Consider the following 20,979-nt stretch of genomic DNA (forward strand, 5'->3'; position numbering starts at 1 on the left):
CTATAGATCGGGAGTCTTAACTGCTAAAGATGGTTTTCATATCCGGCTATGGTTGTTTGCCAGGGACCAAAGCAGCATCAAGACCAAAGTAGCATCATATTGTGCCATCTAGTGCACAAAGATGGCACTGCACCCATGCAATGTATTATTGCCCTGTAACAATTAAATGATAGAAATGCGCTAAAATAACATTTGGATTTTAGTGTATAAACTCTACCTAAGTACCTTGCTTAAAGTAAAACTGCAGGAGATAGAGTGAGGACTTTCAGAGTGTTATGTACAGCATGCCTCTAGCCGAAAAAGATATTTATTTATATATATTTATATATCTATATATTTTTTTAACTCTTCCTGGAAGCTGAAAGGGAGGGTGTAGTAGTAATAATTGCTCTATGATTATTTAAATCCAACGTTTATTGCCACTCTCTCATTTAAATTCAATGATTGTCACTAACACAAATCAGCATAGGGCAAAGAGGTAATATATTTTTGAAAAGTTGCATTGAAGAAAAAAAAAACAGCAGGAAAGAGGAATGAGCAGGACCACACATTTTACAGGTCTCTGATTCAGCACTTTATATACATACTGTGCAAACACACGTACCATACCATTTAATCTCCGTTGTATGAAAGCCAACAGATTATACCAAGGCTTTGTTTTTGCGCAACTGACGCAGTATGTAAAGGGATACAGTTAAGAGTTCATGTCATGTGCTCTGTTTACTGATAGGATCACATCAACGCGGTCCTCTTGACCTCCTGCTTCAGTCCGCCGATAAAACAAATCAAACAGGGAACAAAGTGTTTTACAACTTGGACATAAAACCTATTGTGGCACTGTTAGCGTATCAAGGAAACTCCTTTACCAAGCAGCATGAGGTTCATGATGACAAAACAGGTCTTTCCATCCAAGCACCTTTCCACCCACTCTGAAATGGTAACACAACTTCAAGTGCCTTTGAAGGAAAGAACAGTCTTGCAATGTATGATTTTCAGACACCACATGTAAACAATAATACTGACTGAAGCACACGTAAAACGTTCCAGAAGTACATGAAATACATTTCAACATCTCCAAGTATTACCTGTATTACCATAGCAAATTCACTCCAAATGGATCATCTGCCAACTGCTATCTCTTCAAAAAAAAAAGTCCTGTTAAATTGTTTCCACATACAATGTGTACCTCATTTCTGCTCACATAAGATCCTAGCAAAAGGTTCAGTTTTGTGACCTCTTCAAAAAAGTCCCTGAAATTTAGTCCGTGATTCAGCACTTTTCTCCAAGACCAACTTAGGCAGCTATTATGTAGTTTATCCAGAACTGAAAGACAAAGGGGGAAATACTAGTCCAGTTTAAATGACGCTGTCACTGCAGTGGCCATCCATGCCCTGCCTTTATGCCTACATGTCTTTGTTGGCGTAACACAGAGGGGTTTCCTGGTCCCTGGCAGCCTCTGTATGCAGCCAGAAGGCGGATCCAGACCCCTCTCCACTGACCTATGGTCCACGTGACCAGATTCAAGGCATACTAACTTAGTAGACACCAAGGCGTTTGGCTATGGTCACACTCCAGTGTAACACTGATGACAGTACAGGGGGCACCGCTGATCGTGAGCTCCTGCCTGGACTCCACCTTGTACCGCAGGTTGGTCAACCCACCCTCCGGGTCCACCTTGAACTGTTCCTATTTAAACAAGGCAAAACATGGCAATTGCTTTACTACAAAATTTGAACAAAATCAAAGTTTTAACATAACAATGAATCGTCATTTTATGGAAAAGTTTATTTAGAAAATATGTACATGCCCTTTTTCCATTCCCAGATGACCTCGTCAGAAGAATGGTTCAATAGTGTGAGCAATTTCATTATCAATGGTGATGAAGGACAAATGGTTTAATAGTGTGAGTACTATCATTATGAATGGTGATAAAGTGGTTTCTACAGCCATGGCAAGGTTACAAAATGAAGATCCAATAATTCCGCAGGTGTGATGAGGCCCTGTATTCGATAGCTTTGCACTGGTACACAGTACATGTGATTATCTTTTTGTGGAGATTGTTAGCAGGTGACAACAGACTAAATAACTGACCTGCTTTTGGGCAGCTATTCTCTTCTGGTCTCTCTTCCTCCAGGCAGGGTCGTGAATGTGTCGGAAGGTTTTGTAACCCGTGGTTATCCCACTGGGTCGAAACAGCTGAAATAAAAAAGACGATGTGTGTCGGTAAACAGGCGCCGTGCGAATGAAAACACTCCACTGTCCATTCGAATAATGCAGGAATACCTGTAATCCAGCTGTTCTCAGTCTCCTGTAGAACTCATCGTCTTCCCTTCCCCAGCCCCAGAACCGGTTGGACATGCCATTGCACTGCAGTGACAGAAAGAAGAGTCAACAGAGCTACAAACACAGCGTTTCCTTAACCTACTGCTCAAGGTGCTCAGCATCTAAGCAGTCTCAAAATGTGGAGATGTGGAGCACTGGGTTACCATTTGATAGTGCTGCTTAGTGAGGAGCAGTATCCCTCCCACGTAGGTCTTATAGTGGTAGAGCGGATGCAGCTCCGGGGAAGCTATGTGAAAGGGCCCCTGTTCTGGGAATCCATAGTCCAGCGCTTCATTCTGAGGCAACAGGTCTACATCATGCATAGCGATGTAATCGGTGTCATTCCCGCTTTCCACGAAGCCGACGTTGATAAGTGAAGCCCTATTGAAGCTGTAGAAGGAGAAGTTTTTTTTTTTAACTCAGAGCTGAGGATCAAGCTTCTTCATATTAGTTACATCAGAAATTTACTATGTACATTTACTCAATAGAGAGTAATGTACAAATGTGCATTACATGTACAAACTGTTACAAACTATTCATGTACAAACTGTTACAAACAGTTTATGCATTTATCCATTTTATGGATCAGTCGCATAGCTCAGTACTTTTCACTTCTCCACAAATACAGCACCACAAAATGATCTTGTTGTCACAGTGCAGTTTAACGTAAAAGACCGAAACTAGTTTCAAGCATGTAACTGTGTTTAAAAATAAGCTGAGTTGGAGGCCTATTTCTGAATATTTAGCATAATCATTCTATACTTTGAAAACAAGATGCGGTTTTGAAAATCAATATCCTTCTGTCTTACCGATAGTGATCCAACTGGTTGATGACAAAGATCTTGTGTCGTATTTTCTTCTTGTTCAGGTAGGCATGCATGTAAGGGACGAAGACCAGCAGCTCTTCAAATCTCTCCCGGAAAGGGATGAGGAGGGCCATTTTATGAGGACCCCAAGAGGGGTCGTCCGCTGCGGATGGCTGTCTGTCCAGCAGGCAGGGTTGGTGAGGCACATGACTGTCCTCCACCACAGCGCGGCTCATGTCACCCGAGCAGCTGAGCTGTAGCCACAGAAGCGGGCCCAGGACCAAGGCCATGCACAGGCAGAACAGCTTCAGCACACTGCATTTCCAAGACAGAAATCTGAAAGACAAAGGCAATTCATAATTCTGCATGTTTCAAATTGGTTGAATATTTACTCATGCTAAATGTTGCAAATTGCATACATACACACAGAGACTTCAAAAAAAAAAGTCTTTAAAAACCACATCGTGCATTCGGCACATCTTGACACTGCACTTGACTACACTGCTGCTAGCCATAGGTTTATTATGTCACAGTAATAATTAGGGGTGGGGAGGTATAATTGATTATCTGGTTACCTGCAAAAAAACAGACAAGTGAATGCTGAAAATACTGCTCAAATACAGGATATTGTCACATGAATTAGGACATGTGTTCGGACTCTTTTTACAACACCATTATTGCAGATGTAACGGTTTTCTTTCCCCTTGAAAAATAAGGTTTTTTCCCACGCACAGTACAGTTTATACCATATCATATGACTGCTGCAGGCTCCAGATACTTTCCTTTAACATCAGATCCAAGATCAGCTGGTCCACACCCAATCCTAACATCAACTATTTCATATGAAACTAAAGCTAATGTGTAAAGCACAGGTGCACACTACTGTGGCAACGTCAGTGCTCAATTGTTGCCTGATTTAGAAAGCTGTCATTTGTGAAAGTGATACACACGCTGATGCAGCAGACACACAGTCATCGAAGAAGCAGTGGCATTGATTCTCCTTCATATGTCTACAATGGGATATTACGACATACTGTATCAATGTACCATGTATCATGTACCATGAGGTGGAAAGTGACCTGACCATGAAGAACTAAAAATATTGATACCAGGTCAATGGCCATTCCAGAGGAACACATCCTGTTCCCTCATGTAGACTAAATCTGTTTATGTGTGAGGGTCTACAATTTGGAAGCAAACAACAGTTTTCAAGGGCAATTCAGTTACCTTGGAATCTTACTTCTAGAGAATGGCTGATTACAAATACCCAAAGGTTTTCCGTTCACATCACATGCATGTCACACTGCAACAAATAGCAAAATCACTCAAAATTCACACCCCTAATAACATTAACCTCATAGATTCAGGAAAAAAGGCTGAAAAAGGCTCTTAAACACAGGGCCTAGCCCATTTAGCACTTAGTATAAGCCAAAACTGACTTGCACATCTGTTAAAAAACCGTGCATGCCAAACATCATGTTTAACATTCATATCATGGCTTGAAATGGCATAGTGGCAAACCAGCGAGATAAAAGCAGTGGTTTAGATTTGCTACACTTCACTGTCACTTGTTTTGATTGACTTTTGTTAAATGTCAGTATCAGTTATAGTTACGCTCTGAAACAGGTCAAGCAAACACAAATATTAAGTGACCTGCTTTCTTGTTAGCATGTGCGAACTCATTTATATTTCTCCCTTCCCCTCGGCCAAGTTTCCGAAAACTAGTCTGAGCTTGAGCTGTCGACATCAGGACGTCGCTCTATGTTCTGTAGCTCCTGCAGGTTGCGCATATGTTACCATTTTGTTCTCACTAAATTGAGATCACATGAAAAGCTACAAACAGCGGGAAACAAGTTGGGGTAAGGACCTTGATCTTGTGGAAACGCCGAGATGACAAATACAAAAGCACGTGCACAGCCTGTAGCCCGAGGACTGCTGTGTAAGCTCCAGCCATAGGCTTTGGGTCCACCGTTCAGAAAGACCCTACTGCTGTAAATGAACCTACAGCATTCTGTATAACGCCACAGTTTCAAAACTTCCCAACGTAAGTGTTGCACAATATTCCATTGTGGCAGAATGTGGTTAGAAAAAAAGACAACGATCATGCACTTTGTGCCACTCATGGAATCTTTGATGCACAATTCTACAATAATCATGAGAAAGCAAACGTCGGAGAACCACACTTCTACAATACTCACAAACTATTTCCTTGGCGATGCAGAGCTTTTTGGTGTTCATCTCTGAAAGGTTGTCCCAAGATAATATCAAGATTGTATAAACAGATCATCACCTCTAACGCCACTTCGCGTTTGTGTGTGACTATTAGCTCAACACTTAAAGCTAGGTAACTTACATAGTACCACTCCATTACTCTGTTATACAAAGCCTTCACATACACTGAATATTACATGCATTATTGATTGTTGGGTAAGATCACTCGCACTGCATTATAAAATATGCCCAGGTAGCTCAACCTGAGCAGTGTATGGAGCAAACATAGCCAGCTACACATAACTTACTAGCTAATCCAGTTAGACAGCTAACGTTACCATCAAAATACACCGTAAAACAATCATTTAAAGCACCTTACCTTCTGTCCTCTTTAAAGTAGAGAACCGGTTTTCTTCGAGAAGAATACATCATCTTCACAACTACGCTTCCCAGAACTGTCTTTAGCAAACTGGCTAACTTGGTAGATAGCTAGCCAAATAACACCCCTCGACTTCGGCAGTCTAGCTAATGCTAGCTACTATTTTCTATCCGTACAAGAAACTGATGTCTTGGCTGTAAATCTACAAATGTACATCTCCTTGTCAATTTTCTCCTTCCATTTTACTTCAACGCCATCATGTCCCGATGAAAGCCTATTCTTCTCTTATCCAACTAATTATAATAGAAAATGGCATAATGTACCAGGCTAGTTACTTAGCTGGTTAATATAGCATGGATTCGCTTTCGCTTCGAATAGCTAGCTAGCTAGCTAACGTTAATTAAGTCAGCTGCCTTGCTACATTTCCCTTTTTCAGATATCTAGTCTAGCTGTGATAATTCAAGGTAGAGTGAGCGACAGCTACACTGATCTAACTGGCATGCTAACATAGACAGCTAACGGTTATTATTAAAAGCCGTTGTAGTAAGCTATCGAAGGTTACAGCAATTAAATCTAATGAATCCTATACATCGACATAACAAGACGTTTTTCCCCCTTCTAGCTAACCGCATTGTACATACACTGGCAGACGAAACCTACAATCAAACGGTCTTCCTTTCCGCTGAAAAAAATGCTACACGCTGGCTATTTTCAATCAGGTGCGTTTCGAAGATTGTTCTAAGTGGAAACCGTGGCCAAAGTATTTAAGTTCCTACGCTCGAGAGGACTACATTATTTGTTACACTGCGTAAACAAAGAGGACGTTTGCTGCACTTGTTCAGTAGCGCTTTAAATGTTTTATGTAGTCTGTAATAAGGAGCCACAGGCAATTATTAACATAAGAAAATATACAGTACACTTATGAAAATCCACGTATTAGGAAAATCCACATAGGACGTAACTACTTGGTATTTTATTTATATCCTTTAACAGCATTATTCTGTTGAATAATTAATCTAGAATTAGATCTAGAATCTAGAAATTCAATTGCTATACCTTTTGTTAGCACGAGAAACACAGTCAATATTGAGCCGATATTGTGAATATTTCTAGATATTCTTTTAACTGCTGTTCACCATTAATTGTGTACTCCTCTCATAGTTTACAAAAAAAAAATCATGTAGGTGTTCAATGTAATAACGTTATATGGCTAATATTATTGATATTAAATATTAAAACTATTTTAAACAACAAAAAGCTTATGGGGGGAAACTTTATTTTCAGGTCTCATTACAAAAATTCAATTCAAAAGAATTCTTAAAGATTTGCATCCAGATTTGAACACCCTTAATAACCCAAGAAACATTGAAACGCAAAACCTTCACCCATTTTTCACTGTTACTTCTTATTCATTAAAAACAGATCAAATTCAAAATATAAAAGACTGATTAGCCAGACTCTTCTCAATAATACAAATGCAAAAAGAAAATGGCACACTAAATGAATGAATGAAAGTCTACAACAGAGCATTTGCTATGATGATTAACCAGAGAAATTTTGTGGTTGCGCAATACCGAGACGAAACACAGGGATCTGATTCCTCAGATGTGCCTCAGCAAAAATAATCAGCAAATGACTTTAAAGTACTGTGATCAGGACCCACTATGTTTTTGGAAATGTTAGGAAAACATTTACAACACATAATGCTCAAATCCCATTGTCCTTTACAGTAGCATACATACATTCAATTCCTTTTTTAAATTTAAAACAAAAATGTTAACATTTTACAGTGCCAAGAAATCCTGGATAGGAGGAAATGCAGTATGTGGTATTCTTCATTCTCAAGATCACTTAACTGTTGTAAGTTCTACTCAAACTTCTAACCCAGTTAAACCATGCACATGTAGATATTCTAACCAGAGCCATTTGCCTGAAAAGTTACTACACAGATTGGAGGGCTTACACATTATCTATTAATGTTGGTATGTACACCTACAACCTAACAGATTTGCCATTAAGAATGGAATGGGCAAGATGGTTGCCTCTTTGGACACTTCAGTATATTGCTTTGCCCAAAGACTCTATAAAATTGCCAATATGGGCCAATCAGACGGAAATGCACATTTTCTGCACCATAAGGAAAATTACCTGACCTGGGTTTTATTCCAATTAGAACATAAATGATTGAGATTCACGTTGTAAAACGTGTCCCTAATGCATACTCCCACCACAATTTCACAACCCAAAAGGACACCGGCATATTACCCAACCAACTACCATACAGGTTTGGTTCAAGTGACAGTAACTAGGTCTTCCAATTGTCAAAGACTGTATACATAATTCATGGTATATAAAGCAAACAAAAACACAGCAACTGTAACAGATGGCACAATTTCCTGCTTCACATCTGGCTAGTAGGATTTTCCATGATCAAGCCCTGAAAGGTCACTCTGTCAACATTGCTATTAACAAGTTTATGTCTGACCATCTAGGACTTAGATCGGTAGCACACTGGTTTAATATCACAGTACAAAGCACATCAAATTAATCACTGGAAGTATGTTACACATTTAATATTTTGTTAAAATAAGCCTTTTGGATGTTATAAAAATCCCATTTGCCGCATGAATTGGTCAAGTTCTACCAAGAGCAAATTTCACAATACAGACTAAAAATGAGCTGATCATGTCTAACACAGCACTATGCTGTAAGAAGGGGTCAGTAAATGATTGTGTAATGTTTAAAAATAACTATCAGTGGTGTTTGAACTTACTTTATTGTCATTTTAGAAGACTCACACTGACCTACCTTGATTAATGATAGGTGTATGTATTCTTTACCTGTTGAATTACATCAGAAATTTTCAAGTGGTTTTTGTGATTTACAAAGAAAAAAGTGAGAAGTGCAACTAACCTTTACATTAATGAGCCTGCTGAAGAGTATCATAGCCAAACAGACAATCTCAAAAGCAAAACAGAGGCAGAAAACTAAGACCAAATCAGTGGCTAAAACCATGCCCTGCCCAAAATAAAACACAATACAGGGTAACCTATTACAAAAAAGGGGGGATTTATCACAGCTTTTAAAATTCAAGCTGAACAAGTATGTTGTGACTTTAATTGGTAATCAAGGGTATTTTTACTGTACAACAAAAAGGTAAAAAATAAACTCCAAAGAAAAACTGTGAGGGAGGAGGGGAAATGCAATGTTGGAACAATATTAAGGTAATTTTGCCAGTCCAGATCTTTGAGATTGTGACATGTGCTGAGTGATGTTTCCTTATACTGCATGAACTGAAAATGCATAAATAAATAAGAGTGCATTCTAGACTAGTTTCTTGGCCTCAAAGAAGCTCTTGAGATGCCTCATCTGCCAGAAGCCGATGGCCACGAGGATGAGCGTCTGCACGATGGACCACCACAGGACCCTCTGGTTGGTGCTCTCGCTGGTCTGCCTGAAGCGTTCTTCACGGTACTGTGAGAGAAGACCGGCCAGCAGGTCACACAAACAGCCAGAGGTTTCAGCAACGGACACCAGCAATATGCAGCAAGTTTTCTTCTGCACTCTGTCCACGTTGTCTTTCGACTTGTGGTCCTAAAATGCCTCAAAGAAAATCTGATCAAAGCTTGTTTATGCTGAGCAGTGTGATCAGATTGCTTGAACTTATGCTGTGAAGAATGAAAAAGGCAACCCACCCTCTGGTAGTTCTGCTCCTTCTGAATCTGGTCAACCTGTTCGACAAGCTGTCGCACCCTAAGCTGCAGCTCTGTCAGCTTGTCTTTGGCTGCGATTTCGGCATAATTGTTGGTATGCTCCCCAACCTGGATGTCCAGATGAACCCTCTGAAGAAAACATTTTTTCTTAGTCAGGAGTTGCGTTTAAGAATGAACATAAAGCTGAAACCCACAGATCATTACTGGAAATAGGGACAAAAGTTAACTAACAAAAGTTATCCAATCACGTAGCACCACCTTCATGCTATGTACACATAAATGTTTTGGTAAAGACTCCTGGTGCAGCATGTTAGCTTGTTGTATAGCTCTCACCAACATTCCCCCAGCAAAGAGTGCAAACTTGGACGAGTTGGAGTGTAGGCAGATCTGATGTTCTCCTGGGGTGTGGGAAGTGAACGTGAATCGGCCCTCCGAACCGTACTGACGAGACAAGATCACCTGGAAAGCAGTGGTAATGGCAGACAGAGTGAAATCAAAACTCACAATTATATATCTCACCTGGGGGGCATAAAGTGATTAACCCAAACCAGCGTACCTTCTCATCAGGATCTTTCACTTCAACAAACATTCCGAGTCCTTGTGTGGCAGGCAAGTACTCTTCCTTCTGTTTGTCATACAGCTGTGTCCGATAGTTCCCTAGATGTAAGGAAAAAAAAAACGTCATATGAAACTCTCAAGAAAAAAACTGAGCCCCATTAGCATTGTCATTCAAAGTGTAGATCGAATCTTCGCTCTCAGTTAAAACGTAACAACTCTGCAATGTCACAGATTTCCAACAACCTTAGGTTTAAGGCATGCCTACCTGACACTCTTAGAATGATCAACCGGTTCATACCCCTTTACATCTATATGACTGAATCTGCACCACGGTATGGCTGAATCTTTGCAAAGCACCCCAGCATCACATTGCAGGAAGTGGTTAGCAGCGTATGCGGTTGCGTGGCTTGCAGGAGTTTTGAACGGAGAGCATAACGTTAGGCTAATTTCGAGAAGAAAGTGCATCTCGCCTCCATTTCACCTGTTTGAGTTGTAGACTGAGGATCTGTCCACCTGCCGTTCGCTAGGCAGACAGCTACGCATAGCATGATCACAGAAGTTCACAGCAACGAAAACCCAATGAGCAACTACGCAGGCAGTAAGGCACTACAAATGTCGCCCTTCATCGCTAGCTATCCGTCTTTTCCATAGCTGACATTTACTAGCAATGGTAGTCCAATATACTAGTAGTAAGCTAACGCTATTCGAGCAGAACAACTTATAATACTAAGCTTTTGTCAGTAGTGCCTTAAACGAATGGAAGACCACGTAATAGACTGTCATCAACAGTCGCCTAACGTTGCTACATTTTTCGGAAACGTGAAACTAGTAGACTTGCAGGCTCGGTAAACCAGCGGATTAAAGAGAAACGGAATCAGCTTTTGCCAACTGACACAAGTAAACTAACCAGCTACTTAACAGAAGCGTTTAAAATCGACCTTCTTTCTTGCTTGCAATTTGATCACGGCAGCTAACTATCAAGTACACTGGACTAGTAAACTCAATTACGGACAATAGCCTAGCAGGCTAACGAGCTAACGATCAAGACTACATCGCGAGTTAGAAGCTCGCTATCGATCAGATTTTTTTAGTTAACCCAGTAACATTAGAACATTTAATCTGTGATCAAAACACCCTAGAGAGTTATTACTGTTTGTCTGTAAAGTTAGCTAATCAGCTAGTCCAATAGTCATCAGCCTTCCAAACGAAGGACCTTGCTAGCAAGCTAGCTAACGCATTAGCTAACTAGCAAGTTCAATACAATAAATATACTCAGGAAAACAATTACCTATGATCATGGTTTCATCGGGGATCTCCTCTATAAAGCATTTCTTTTCTGTCTCCCCTATGTGAAAATATAAGGCGGAGGAAAAATTGTACAAAATGTTAAACAACAAAACAGACCACACACTAAACTGCATTTTGACGGCCACCATCTTACTACCGGTGATTGGGAAAGACAGGTAGACAGAGCTGAGTTTGCGCAAAGGAGCCAATGCCACGTAAACTATCACTCGGCATCATCCAATTAATGTTGGTGGCTCAACGGCGGGCATTTCTGGTTCTTGTAGTTTTGTGAATGTGCTCGGCGTCTGCTCCGAGTCCATTTTTCGTATGTGCGATTACTTTGTAACCGAGACGCTTACTCAATTTTAAGTGAAGATAACACTTCACAAAATACACTAGGCATACATACAAATGGTATGAAAATATACTGAATATAATTCACTAAACTAAGGCATTGATCAATATATAATCATTGAACAAACCAAATACCTACATACACATAAATATGCAATGCACAAGAATATGAGGGTTAATGACAAAATGCAATCATTACAAATCATGGTGTGGCTGGAATAACCTTTTTATAAAATGATGTGGTTTTCCTGTGTGTTTAGGAAGTAAGGGAACTCAATACTTATTTCTTGGTTAACTGCCAAAATGCTTCATACATGCCATTTCAATAAACATGCTTGGAAAATATATGCATTTCAAATGTCGGTTTTAAATAAAGAGTGCTCAGTCGATTTGTGTGAATTAAAGTCACTTTATTACATCAGAACCCAACATTGTAAGAACATTGTTTTTCCCAAAGAGCAGTGCGTAACACAGGTTGATCAAGTTTACCAACCGAACATGCAGCCGGACTCCCTGCGCTTTATGGCCTTCTGCTGTTACTGGTACATTCTGTATCAATAAATATGTTTCTGCATTTACTTTGTAAGTTTTCTTTCATTGTTAACATAGGGGGCTATAGTCAACTCTGCTAAGAAGTGTTTGAAACTTAAAAAAGATTTTGATCATTTAAACTAAACGGATACCACAAGGGGAAGGCCTTATACAAAAGGAACATAACACAGAGCGCTAGTAACCATGTTTAAAGACAAAAACACCCATTTTGTTATACGGATGTGACCACCACCCCCTATATAGCATAGTATTCTAGGTTTCTGAATGGTGTTCCTCTGTAATTATATTCATATAAAACATTACATGTACATTTACCCTACAGGTTCATGAAAACAATTGTTCTATGATCATCTGTAAATACTGATACAATTTCAAAGGGTTTGTCTAAAAACTGCTGTTACCAGTTGTGTTTGGCCCTTTTTTTGCCACAATCAGTTCAATTTACAAGCAATTTAATCATTGGTGAACTTTATATATCATGTCAGTACGACATCTTTCATAATAGCCCCCCCACACTGTGTATCATCCTAATATCCTACCAGTGACACAGTACTCACTGATCTATCAGAGCGATTTTACTGCCTCAACACTGCTGGTCTCAATAAACCAACACCAATCTGCAAGGGCCAGGCAGATTGCAACCCATCTCATCTCCACCCTTCCATCTCTGAGTCCTTCTGAAGAATTTTTCCATAAAACCTAATATACCACATCTAACAAGTCTGTAAAGTAAACCAATCCTTGATGGACCTCACATTTAATGTGTCAACTTAGATTTCTTTTTATCTGTGAAACAAAACTCTTCATACAGTTCTGTCATCATAATGAACGACACGTGAACGTTTAAATTTACCTGCTTCCACACTGCTGCCATTGAGCTCCACAGTCTGCTTCGTTTTTACCCCTTTCCATGATTCATCCCAACACTCTTAGTTCAAAGAAAGTGAAGGAAACATGGTTAACACTCAAAAACACTTTAAGGCTGATTCCAGAAACAATCCCAAGGTATAGTTCAAACAAAGCAAACTTCATTCAAAGCACAAGCCAATTAAAAAAAATAAGAAAATCGACAACCTTCTATACATCTGTAAACAAGCGTAGTCAGAGTGCATGGGTACAAAAAAAAAATCAAAACAAGTAGAATAATCATCTTTATACAATGCTGCTGGAAAATACTAAATGTCAGAAAATAATTTCATTTGAAAATTCTTTATTTATTCAAAAATCTGAAGATTCCTGTTTAAAGATTAAATATCTTTTTCAAAAAGAAAATATTTTTAACAAAAAAATTATGAACGAGAGAAACAAAATAATCAATTTAAAATGAATCCCCCACCTTTTCAATTTTTAAATCATCCAGATGCCTTGCAATTATGGGCCATGAGTTCTACAGCATGTTGAACATAGCAAAATACCATAAGTTACTTTCTCACTCCAGCACTTCAGAGATATAAACATTGTGATTTTGTACAATCTTTAAAAATTCACATTTCTTGAATGTCTCCTCTTGGTCTGTCTTCTAATAGAACCTCTTGTTTCTTTCCTGCCTCTTCTGGAAGACAACAGCCCCCACAACAGCACACACAACAATACCAAGGAGGGCACAGAGCAATAGGAGGAAGACCTTCCATCCTGTCAGAGGAGTGCTGCGGAAATTGCCTGTTGGATCATCAATGTTGTCTGTGCCGAAAGAGGAAAAAACAGATACTCAGTACTACAGACACTAAAGCACTACAGAACAAATGCATTATCTATCAATTCGTAAACAAAACGAAGACACCATTTGTTATCGATTATACTGCCCATCCCTCTTGTGCTCTGTATTCTGTTTAATTCTAGTCCTGATATTCCTTCTGCAGAGGATATAATAATTTTAGAAAGACATTGGCTTGCCCATTTCAAATGTTAAGAATGAAACCACTGAACTATTGTAATAATAACAGTTCAGCTCAACACTAAAAGACTCCCCCTTGTGCTTAATCAAAACCCACTTTTCAGACCTTCCCCACTCCTTCCCATTATGGTGACACTGCAACCTAATTTATCTCAAGCCATTCATCATCACAAATCACAATTCTTTAGAAAACTTGTAATATATGTCATATTTATCATGGAGGATCAAATTGTTGCTATGCAATGCATTAATATGACATCTATTCCTTTTATTATTTTATCTGATTTGCAGTACAGTCTTTAGAATTCTACACTGGTTAATTACATTGTAAGGGTTTATTGCTTATGGATCTGAATAAATGCACAGCACCATAGGGACTTCCAATTTAATTAATCCGGGGAACATGAAGATCAGCTGCTCTCTGTAATGTACAGTTGTCAAAAAAACATCTGTGTTTCTGACATTTATTATAAAAAAACGCATTGTTACTGCCTGCTGACGATTAATACTTTGACGAATTTGCTGATGAATGCATCAAATGACCAGAATTCTCTGGAGAAATATTACATATTTACAGTGACATGCTTCTAAATTCCATAAATTGGTAAGTCTTAAATGAAGATCAAAAAATACAATTCCAGTCATTTAACCCGGTCTGCAGTGTCAACAACTTTAAGTAGTCAAAAATAAACAACCCATCTGATGTTTTTAGTCATTTTTTAGACCCTCAGTCATGGAATTTGTCTTCCTATTCAAAGATGAACAATTTGGAGATTGCAAAAGTAATCTGCTTGTGGCATACATCCAATGATGATGCGATGAGACAAAGACAGATTACCACTGTCACGGATTCACACACATAATGATTTTAACTTGGTTAATTGTAATTCAAAACATATAAATTTTCCCTGTTTTAGAAAATAAGTCTAATAATTGCTCAGAGCCATCCTAACAGCTTTACTGTTAATCAGAACTGTTTAAGCCCAATTGCTTATTATTCATGACTAATCTATTTATACATTAACTTCAGAATTTCCTTAAAATCTAATGACAATGATAATGTGAAATTAGATTAGGACCTCTACTAAATGATGAAAAGAAGAGCACAGAGCAATCAAATTCAGAGTTTTTCTTTGAGGAATGTTTCTGATATTTAACCTATCCTGAATAAATAGGTTCTGCAATCAATCAAACCATGCATAAATTCTTCATCTCTAACTTATCAGCAAAACACTCTGGTGAGGTCATGTCTGGAGCAAGTGGGGCAAAAGAGCTTATGACTGTGTGAGCCACCTTTTGGGGACTTTAGCAGGCTAACACTGGGCTCTATCTTAGTCCAGTCGAGGCTGTCTTCTTCAGGGGTGTGCTCCACCATCAGCTGGTACATCTTCATGGAGATAATGTCATGGTTATCTGGGGGGAAAAAAAAGATGAAGAGAGGTTTTTATTTTCAGCGGAAGTCACTGTCAACAGCACACAAATGTAATTTCTAAAACCTGATCTCACATCTCTGCATTTGAGTAAAAGGTACACAACATTTTAAGGTATGGTCTCATTAACTTACCCCAGTTTTTGCAACTTGTTAACTTTCAGCACCAGAAGAAACTACGTTTACTCACATTGATGCTTTAAATAATTCTAAAAATTGAATAGAATTGTAGAAAATTGCATTTAATAAGACTACACTTTTATTATTTATCACATTAATGGTAATAGTAGCTGCTGGCTTACTATTAACATTTTTGGCAAAAACAGAGGGACAAGTTATTTCAAGGACTCAAGACCTTCACCATGCTGTAAAAAAGTAATCTGATCAGAATTAAGTACAGGGACATAAAAGAAACTGTCAATGATGGTCTTACATAAAGATCTGCATTAACCAATAAAATAAATCAAAATTACAGAATAAAAGGAAATCTTTACATCATAAATGCTGAAAACATGTACATGCAGAGAAGTCCTAGTGATACACGTTCTGTTTAAATGAATAAAATCACTAAGGTATTTAGTGGAAGTGGAAGCGGATCAATGCAAACGTAACTGACACTGAGTGTTCCTCATTTCTCTGTGCGAAATCTCGTCCGATTGGCTCCAAGTGTCTAATGGGTCTTTGGATTGACCCACTGAATTATGATCATAAAAATCTAGGGGCCAGCCCCTTTGTAGTCTGCTTGGGTACTCAATGAGTACTGCAAATTATAATGTTCAGTATTTTATATAAATGGCCCTTAACTTGTCCTGACAAAATGTGTACCTACCAGAAAGGTCCCCTGTGGCTGCAGAGGCCCCAAAGTAGTATCCTATGGGCAGGCGGACACCACCAATATCGATGCATTCCTTCCATTCATTTTTGTCATCTACATCAACCATGACCTGTTAAAATATCAAGGCCAAATGATGCACATCATTTTTGTTGTTGTCTAATTTTCAGTTTTGCAAATCCATAACCACCAGCCACTCAAAACTCAACACTGTTTAATGCGGTAAGACCAGAGCTTCAATTCAAAATCTAAGGATTTCAGACACAAAACAATTGGGGAAGCCATCCCAGGTCCTTGGGAGGGTATAAATGAGCAAAGTTAATACCCTACTTACCGTGAGTCTGCCCTTGGAGTAGCGAATGGCCAGGTAAGTGTCGTGGTCTTTGTTCCGGATCTCTGCAGAGCAGCCCCCCAGCTCTGTTGAGCGCCCGTCCTTGCTGTGGTCATATGGCAGGGAGCCGTTGTTCACCATGGCCGAAATGTAAGGGAAAGACCGCTGAAGGACAGAGCAGTGTGGGCCAGAGTAAAGTCAAAGAAAAGTGATGCCTTTACACGCAGTTACCTATTGCCACCACTAGCTGCTGGTTTCTACGTCCTGGCATGATTCACTATTAGTAACCCCAAGGCAGTTGCTGTCCCTTTTCCACAAACAGCCAGATCACTTTCACTAAACTGACAATGTAGACCCTGTTTTTATGCTTCTTCTGAGAAGCGTAAAAGCCCCTTAGGTCCCACCATGGGACTCACCCACAGTGAGGCTGATGGCAAAGTAGTCATGCAAAGTAGTATGCTCAACAGGGTTTCTCCTTGCTAAAAAATTACCCCATCATAACTAACTGCTATCACACATTATTATCATTTCTAAAAAAATTACCACTTTAAATATTTCACAATGAACAACCCAAGATGAAGCTATCATATCTTGTCATGAAAGTACTGAGTAAATCTCGTACCAAATGAAGGTCAATACTACTCGGAATATTCACGGAAAATCTATACAGTTGTGAATCAAATTTTTACAAGATCAGGAACCAATTCTGTAAAACTAATCACAGCATTATCATTAATATCTGCAATGTTCATTGATAACTTAGTAATTTTTTAATTTGCCTTGCTGATTAATCCTACTGCACGTGCTTATAACCCTCATGTGAAGACAGTTTTGTGGATATTTCTGAAATGTCAAACTCTCATCTCAGACCATTCGTAATCAACTGATCTGTCCGTCCATGCATTCCTCCATTTATCTACAGATGTCAAATACAGATTTGTCTGCTCTTTGATATGGTATTTTAATATGCACAGGCGGTGCTGTAATTATCAAATCAGTACATTTCTAACATGTTTCCCCCTGATCTGTTTTGGTAACGGGGAAATCCGGTGGTAGGCCTACACTGGGCACAGACAACAGGCTGACGTAAGAAAAGCATGCGCCTAAAGAGGTTTTATCCACACTGCAAGAAGCCAAGCTTGAGACGATGAGTCTAGGCAAGCCATCTGGATGGTGACAATCTCCATGGCGTACATGACACAGCAAAGAACCGAATGCTATAACGCTTACTGCCACAAGCAAAAGTAAAAGGGCTGCAAAGTATTAGTGTTTAGAAAGCAAAGTATGTGTGTTTCTCAGCTTGTGCAACACAAGTCAAGCAGGTTAGATAGCAGTGCTCAGGCTTGAATCAATGGATTCTCAAGTACTGGGGGAAGGGGGTGGCTTCATCAAGGCTGCATTCGGATTTCCAAAATTGTGGTGGCAGCATGCACCTCTTAGGAGAGGAAAACCCCAACTAATAAGAGGGAGAACGTAAAGGAACCACTGCTGGAAGCTAACTTTGTTTTTTTATTTGTTCAGTAGCCAAGTTCATCTGAAGGGAAGCACCACCTCAGTCCTCTGCAACAGTCAGCCCAACACAGAGCAAGTGTAAACGAATCCATTGAAAGGATGAAGCCCTTAAAACAAGACCAGGACGAAAAGAAGGAAAGTCAGCTTGTCAACTCACGTCAGAGGCCTCATCATTAGGGTACGTGTCTATAAATATGGCCAACCCATGGAAGTTATCATTGCTTCCAAACACAGGCCCTGCAGAGAAAGAATCATCAGTGACCTCATTTAGTAGACGCACTTACATCCATTCCGTGGAGATCATTGCGGAAGGTATCCACAAAAAGGGCCAGGCCAACAAAGTGGTCTTGGTTTCCAAAGACAGGCCCTGAGTAAGAGATGGTGTCAGGGAAAATGTATTATTATTAGTAGTAGTAGTAGTAGTGGTAATATTAGTAGTAGTGATAATAGTGAAAGCATCATGCATTTTACAGGTCACTTATATTCAGAATTTGACATACTAAATACACAAAATTTCAAATTTGTATAATGTAAACTATACATTAAAATGTATGCTCTCTAAATGTGTTTAATAAATTACCAGGATGCAGTCTCTCTCTTGTGTACCAAATGGCAATTCCATCTCCATGAAGATTCTTCTTTCCTGATCCATGTATTTTAAACTGAACATGCATCTCCCAGTCTTTAAGAAAACAAGGCTACAAACAGAGAAGTATGTTACAAATATGGCAATAATAACCTTCTGTTCAAAAAGCTAGTATCTAAATAACGGGATCACACTACCTCCCCCACACTGATTCCATGACAACCACTGTAGTGGTGCAGTCACATTTGCATAACTGACAACTGACATAATCTTTTGATTGTCAAAGTAATATGCAGCTCCCTAGATTATAGCCACCTAGTCTACTACTCACCACTGTATTCCAGATTGAGCCCTGTTTGCTGCGCTCGTCGGGTGTCAGACGAACGTACTGGCTGGTCACCAGCGTGCTACCCCAAAAGTCCCACTGACTTGATGAACTTGTACCCACGCCTGTAAAATTTAACACATAAATTAGATTATGGCCCGTGTTATTGCATCTCACTACAGCAGAAGGCCAAGTGGAGCGTCTGACTGAGATCTAACCGATTAATAACCTAACCTAAACGGCTATGTCACAAAGTGTTTTTGTGTAACAGAAAATGCCGTAATAGTTTACTAATCTATCTAAGCAGTGTGTGTGTGTGTGTGTGTGTGGGCTGGTAATGGTGGTATGTGGCGGCAGGGTTCATCTAAACTTTTTTACAGGTAACGTTAGAATATCTGAGGCTCCAACATAATGTAATAATCACAAGCATATGCTTAACCAGAAGGTGCTGCAAATTTCTTCTTCGAGCTACACCTAACTGCTGTGCGCCAGGGATATTTATATTTCACGTTAGCGACTAGTTAGTGCAACATTAATAATAATAATAATAATAATAATAATAATAATAATAATAATAATAATAATAATTGGTGAGTAACGTTAGCTAACCCAAACTAAGTTTAAAAGTAAAGGTCCAGTTTAAAACTTCCTGATCAGTCTTAGCTGGCCATCCAACTAGCTGGACAAGTTAGCAGGCAAAATAGCTACTTTATAGCGAACTACTAAAACGAAATATCCCTGAACAGCGTAGCTAGCTGGCACGGAAACGTTTTAAGAAAACATATGATGTAGGAGAGGTAACGTTACTTAAGTCGAAACTCCTGGTGCTGTCAATTTACATAGGTGTGTTCGGCAGAAAGATATCGATTCTTGCATGACAGCCACTCACCCTGGTACGGTTTCATCAGCGAATGTTCCCGCTTTAAGTGCTCGCTGTTACCATCTGTGATATCGGCATGGACTAAAGAGACTGTGTATATCCCTAATAACAGGAAAATACAGATAACTGTACTAGGGCTGTCGATCTTTTTAACCAGACCCATTTGAAACGAAGTACAGACAACTCTTCTACACCCTTCGTACGCCATTTTTGTGTTTAATATAACTTCACGTTTCCTGCTTCCTGCTTCCCGTCGTGAAACACTTAATTCGCTAACACGAGTTCCACTGCACTTTCATTTATTCACGAATAGACACGTAGTTGTCAACGAACAAGTCATCAAGTGCTCCCCACCAAACAAACGTTTTAAACTGACTAGCGTGTCAGGTCATGATACAGATTCCCCGGAAAAATGAAGTGCAACTAGCCACCTACGTAGCTATGCTACTGAAAGGCACATGTCAAGCAAAATGAATAAGGATGCATTTTGATACGATTGAAAATCCTTTAAATATGCATATACGGTACTTTTTGTTATCTTATTGTTGTATTTAAACGCAAACTCTGTGACTACAATGAGCAAAATCCGCCGCTGGATAACTCTTCCTTCACATTTGTGCATCACATGTTGTAGTACGACATATTTTAATAGTTGCAGTTAAACACTAAAGCCAATCAAAAACGAGCACATAGTACCGCAAGCGAGTGACGCGTCAGATATCTTAAAGGGAGCGAGAGAACCACATTATGACGGGCTGATTAGGCTGACCTCTGACAGGTGGCAGGTGGCAGGCAGCCGGCCAGGTTTCCAAGTCTTGACAGTCGAGCAGGGGATGGGGGGAGGAAGGGTTAGAAGTGTGTAATGAAGGTGTAGTGTCCCATGTGAAGTGTCTGTAATTTGGAAAATATTTTATGCCGAGTGGCCTTGGAAAAGAGCTTTTACTACAGCAATAACTATTATTATGTGTAATTGTGTCGTCGGTAATAAATATCGAGTTTTAAAACAAG

General features: G+C 39.4%; 3 protein-coding genes across 4 annotated transcripts; all 3 read right to left on the reverse strand.

The window, feature by feature from the left end:
• Positions 1 to 476: 476 nt before the first annotated feature.
• b4galt7 (xylosylprotein beta 1,4-galactosyltransferase, polypeptide 7 (galactosyltransferase I)) lies at positions 477 to 6,428 on the reverse strand. Its single transcript, XM_036548477.1, has 6 exons — positions 5,719 to 6,428; positions 3,132 to 3,464; positions 2,487 to 2,712; positions 2,284 to 2,367; positions 2,092 to 2,196; positions 477 to 1,686 (listed from the first exon to the last, which is right to left on the reverse strand). Exons 1-6 carry the CDS (start codon positions 5,769 to 5,771, stop codon positions 1,531 to 1,533), a joined length of 957 nt encoding a protein of 318 aa, XP_036404370.1. The 5' UTR covers positions 5,772 to 6,428; the 3' UTR covers positions 477 to 1,530.
• A 601-nt stretch (positions 6,429 to 7,029) lies between these two features.
• Positions 7,030 to 11,444, reverse strand: tmed9 (transmembrane p24 trafficking protein 9). The gene is made up of 5 exons (XM_036547958.1): positions 11,278 to 11,444; positions 9,988 to 10,088; positions 9,765 to 9,890; positions 9,414 to 9,560; positions 7,030 to 9,192 (listed from the first exon to the last, which is right to left on the reverse strand). The coding sequence occupies exons 1-5, from the start codon at positions 11,423 to 11,425 to the stop codon at positions 9,043 to 9,045; spliced, it is 672 nt and encodes a 223-aa protein (XP_036403851.1). The 5' UTR covers positions 11,426 to 11,444; the 3' UTR covers positions 7,030 to 9,042.
• Positions 11,445 to 13,325: 1,881 nt separating this feature from the next.
• On the reverse strand, positions 13,326 to 20,572 carry lman2 (lectin, mannose-binding 2). 2 transcript variants are annotated; one of them, XM_036548976.1, is made up of 8 exons: positions 19,981 to 20,572; positions 19,098 to 19,216; positions 18,761 to 18,878; positions 18,338 to 18,417; positions 16,672 to 16,833; positions 16,335 to 16,449; positions 15,370 to 15,489; positions 13,326 to 13,862 (listed from the first exon to the last, which is right to left on the reverse strand). In XM_036548976.1, exons 1-8 carry the CDS (start codon positions 20,177 to 20,179, stop codon positions 13,702 to 13,704), a joined length of 1,074 nt encoding a protein of 357 aa, XP_036404869.1. In that variant the 5' UTR covers positions 20,180 to 20,572; the 3' UTR covers positions 13,326 to 13,701. The 2 variants fall into 2 exon arrangements, with proteins under 2 accessions (XP_036404869.1, XP_036404868.1); XM_036548975.1 differs by lacking the exon at positions 18,338 to 18,417 and adding an exon at positions 18,465 to 18,547 and having other exon boundaries at positions 13,327 to 13,862.
• Between the last annotated feature and the right edge of the window lie 407 nt (positions 20,573 to 20,979).

Source organism: Megalops cyprinoides, chromosome 16, assembly GCF_013368585.1.
Source record: "Megalops cyprinoides isolate fMegCyp1 chromosome 16, fMegCyp1.pri, whole genome shotgun sequence".
Classification (NCBI taxonomy): domain Eukaryota; kingdom Metazoa; phylum Chordata; class Actinopteri; order Elopiformes; family Megalopidae; genus Megalops; species Megalops cyprinoides.

Excerpts from the sequence above, each read along its gene's own strand:
- lman2 (XM_036548975.1), bottom strand. The coding sequence starts at position 20,179 with ATGGCGTACGAAGGGTGTAGAAGAGTTGTCTGTACTTCGTTTCAAATG. Across the intron at positions 18,879-19,097 it reads GCTCAATCTGGAATACAGTG|CCTTGTTTTCTTAAAGACTG; the intron begins GTGAGTAGTAGA and ends CTCTGTTTGTAG. Across the intron at positions 16,834-18,464 it reads ATGATCTCCACGGAATGGAT|CGGTCTTTCCCTTACATTTC; the intron begins GTAAGTGCGTCT and ends TCTGTCCTTCAG.
- tmed9 (XM_036547958.1), bottom strand. The coding sequence starts at position 11,425 with ATGGTGGCCGTCAAAATGCAGTTTAGTGTGTGGTCTGTTTTGTTGTTT. Across the intron at positions 9,561-9,764 it reads TCTTTGCTGGGGGAATGTTG|AGGGTTCATCTGGACATCCA; the intron begins GTGAGAGCTATA and ends TGTTTTCTTCAG. Across the intron at positions 9,193-9,413 it reads AGGAGCAGAACTACCAGAGG|TACCGTGAAGAACGCTTCAG; the intron begins GTGGGTTGCCTT and ends CTTCTCTCACAG.
- b4galt7 (XM_036548477.1), bottom strand. The coding sequence starts at position 5,771 with ATGATGTATTCTTCTCGAAGAAAACCGGTTCTCTACTTTAAAGAGGAC. Across the intron at positions 2,713-3,131 it reads AACCAGTTGGATCACTATCG|CTTCAATAGGGCTTCACTTA; the intron begins GTAAGACAGAAG and ends CTCCTTCTACAG. Across the intron at positions 2,197-2,283 it reads TGAGAACAGCTGGATTACAG|CTGTTTCGACCCAGTGGGAT; the intron begins GTATTCCTGCAT and ends TTTTTATTTCAG.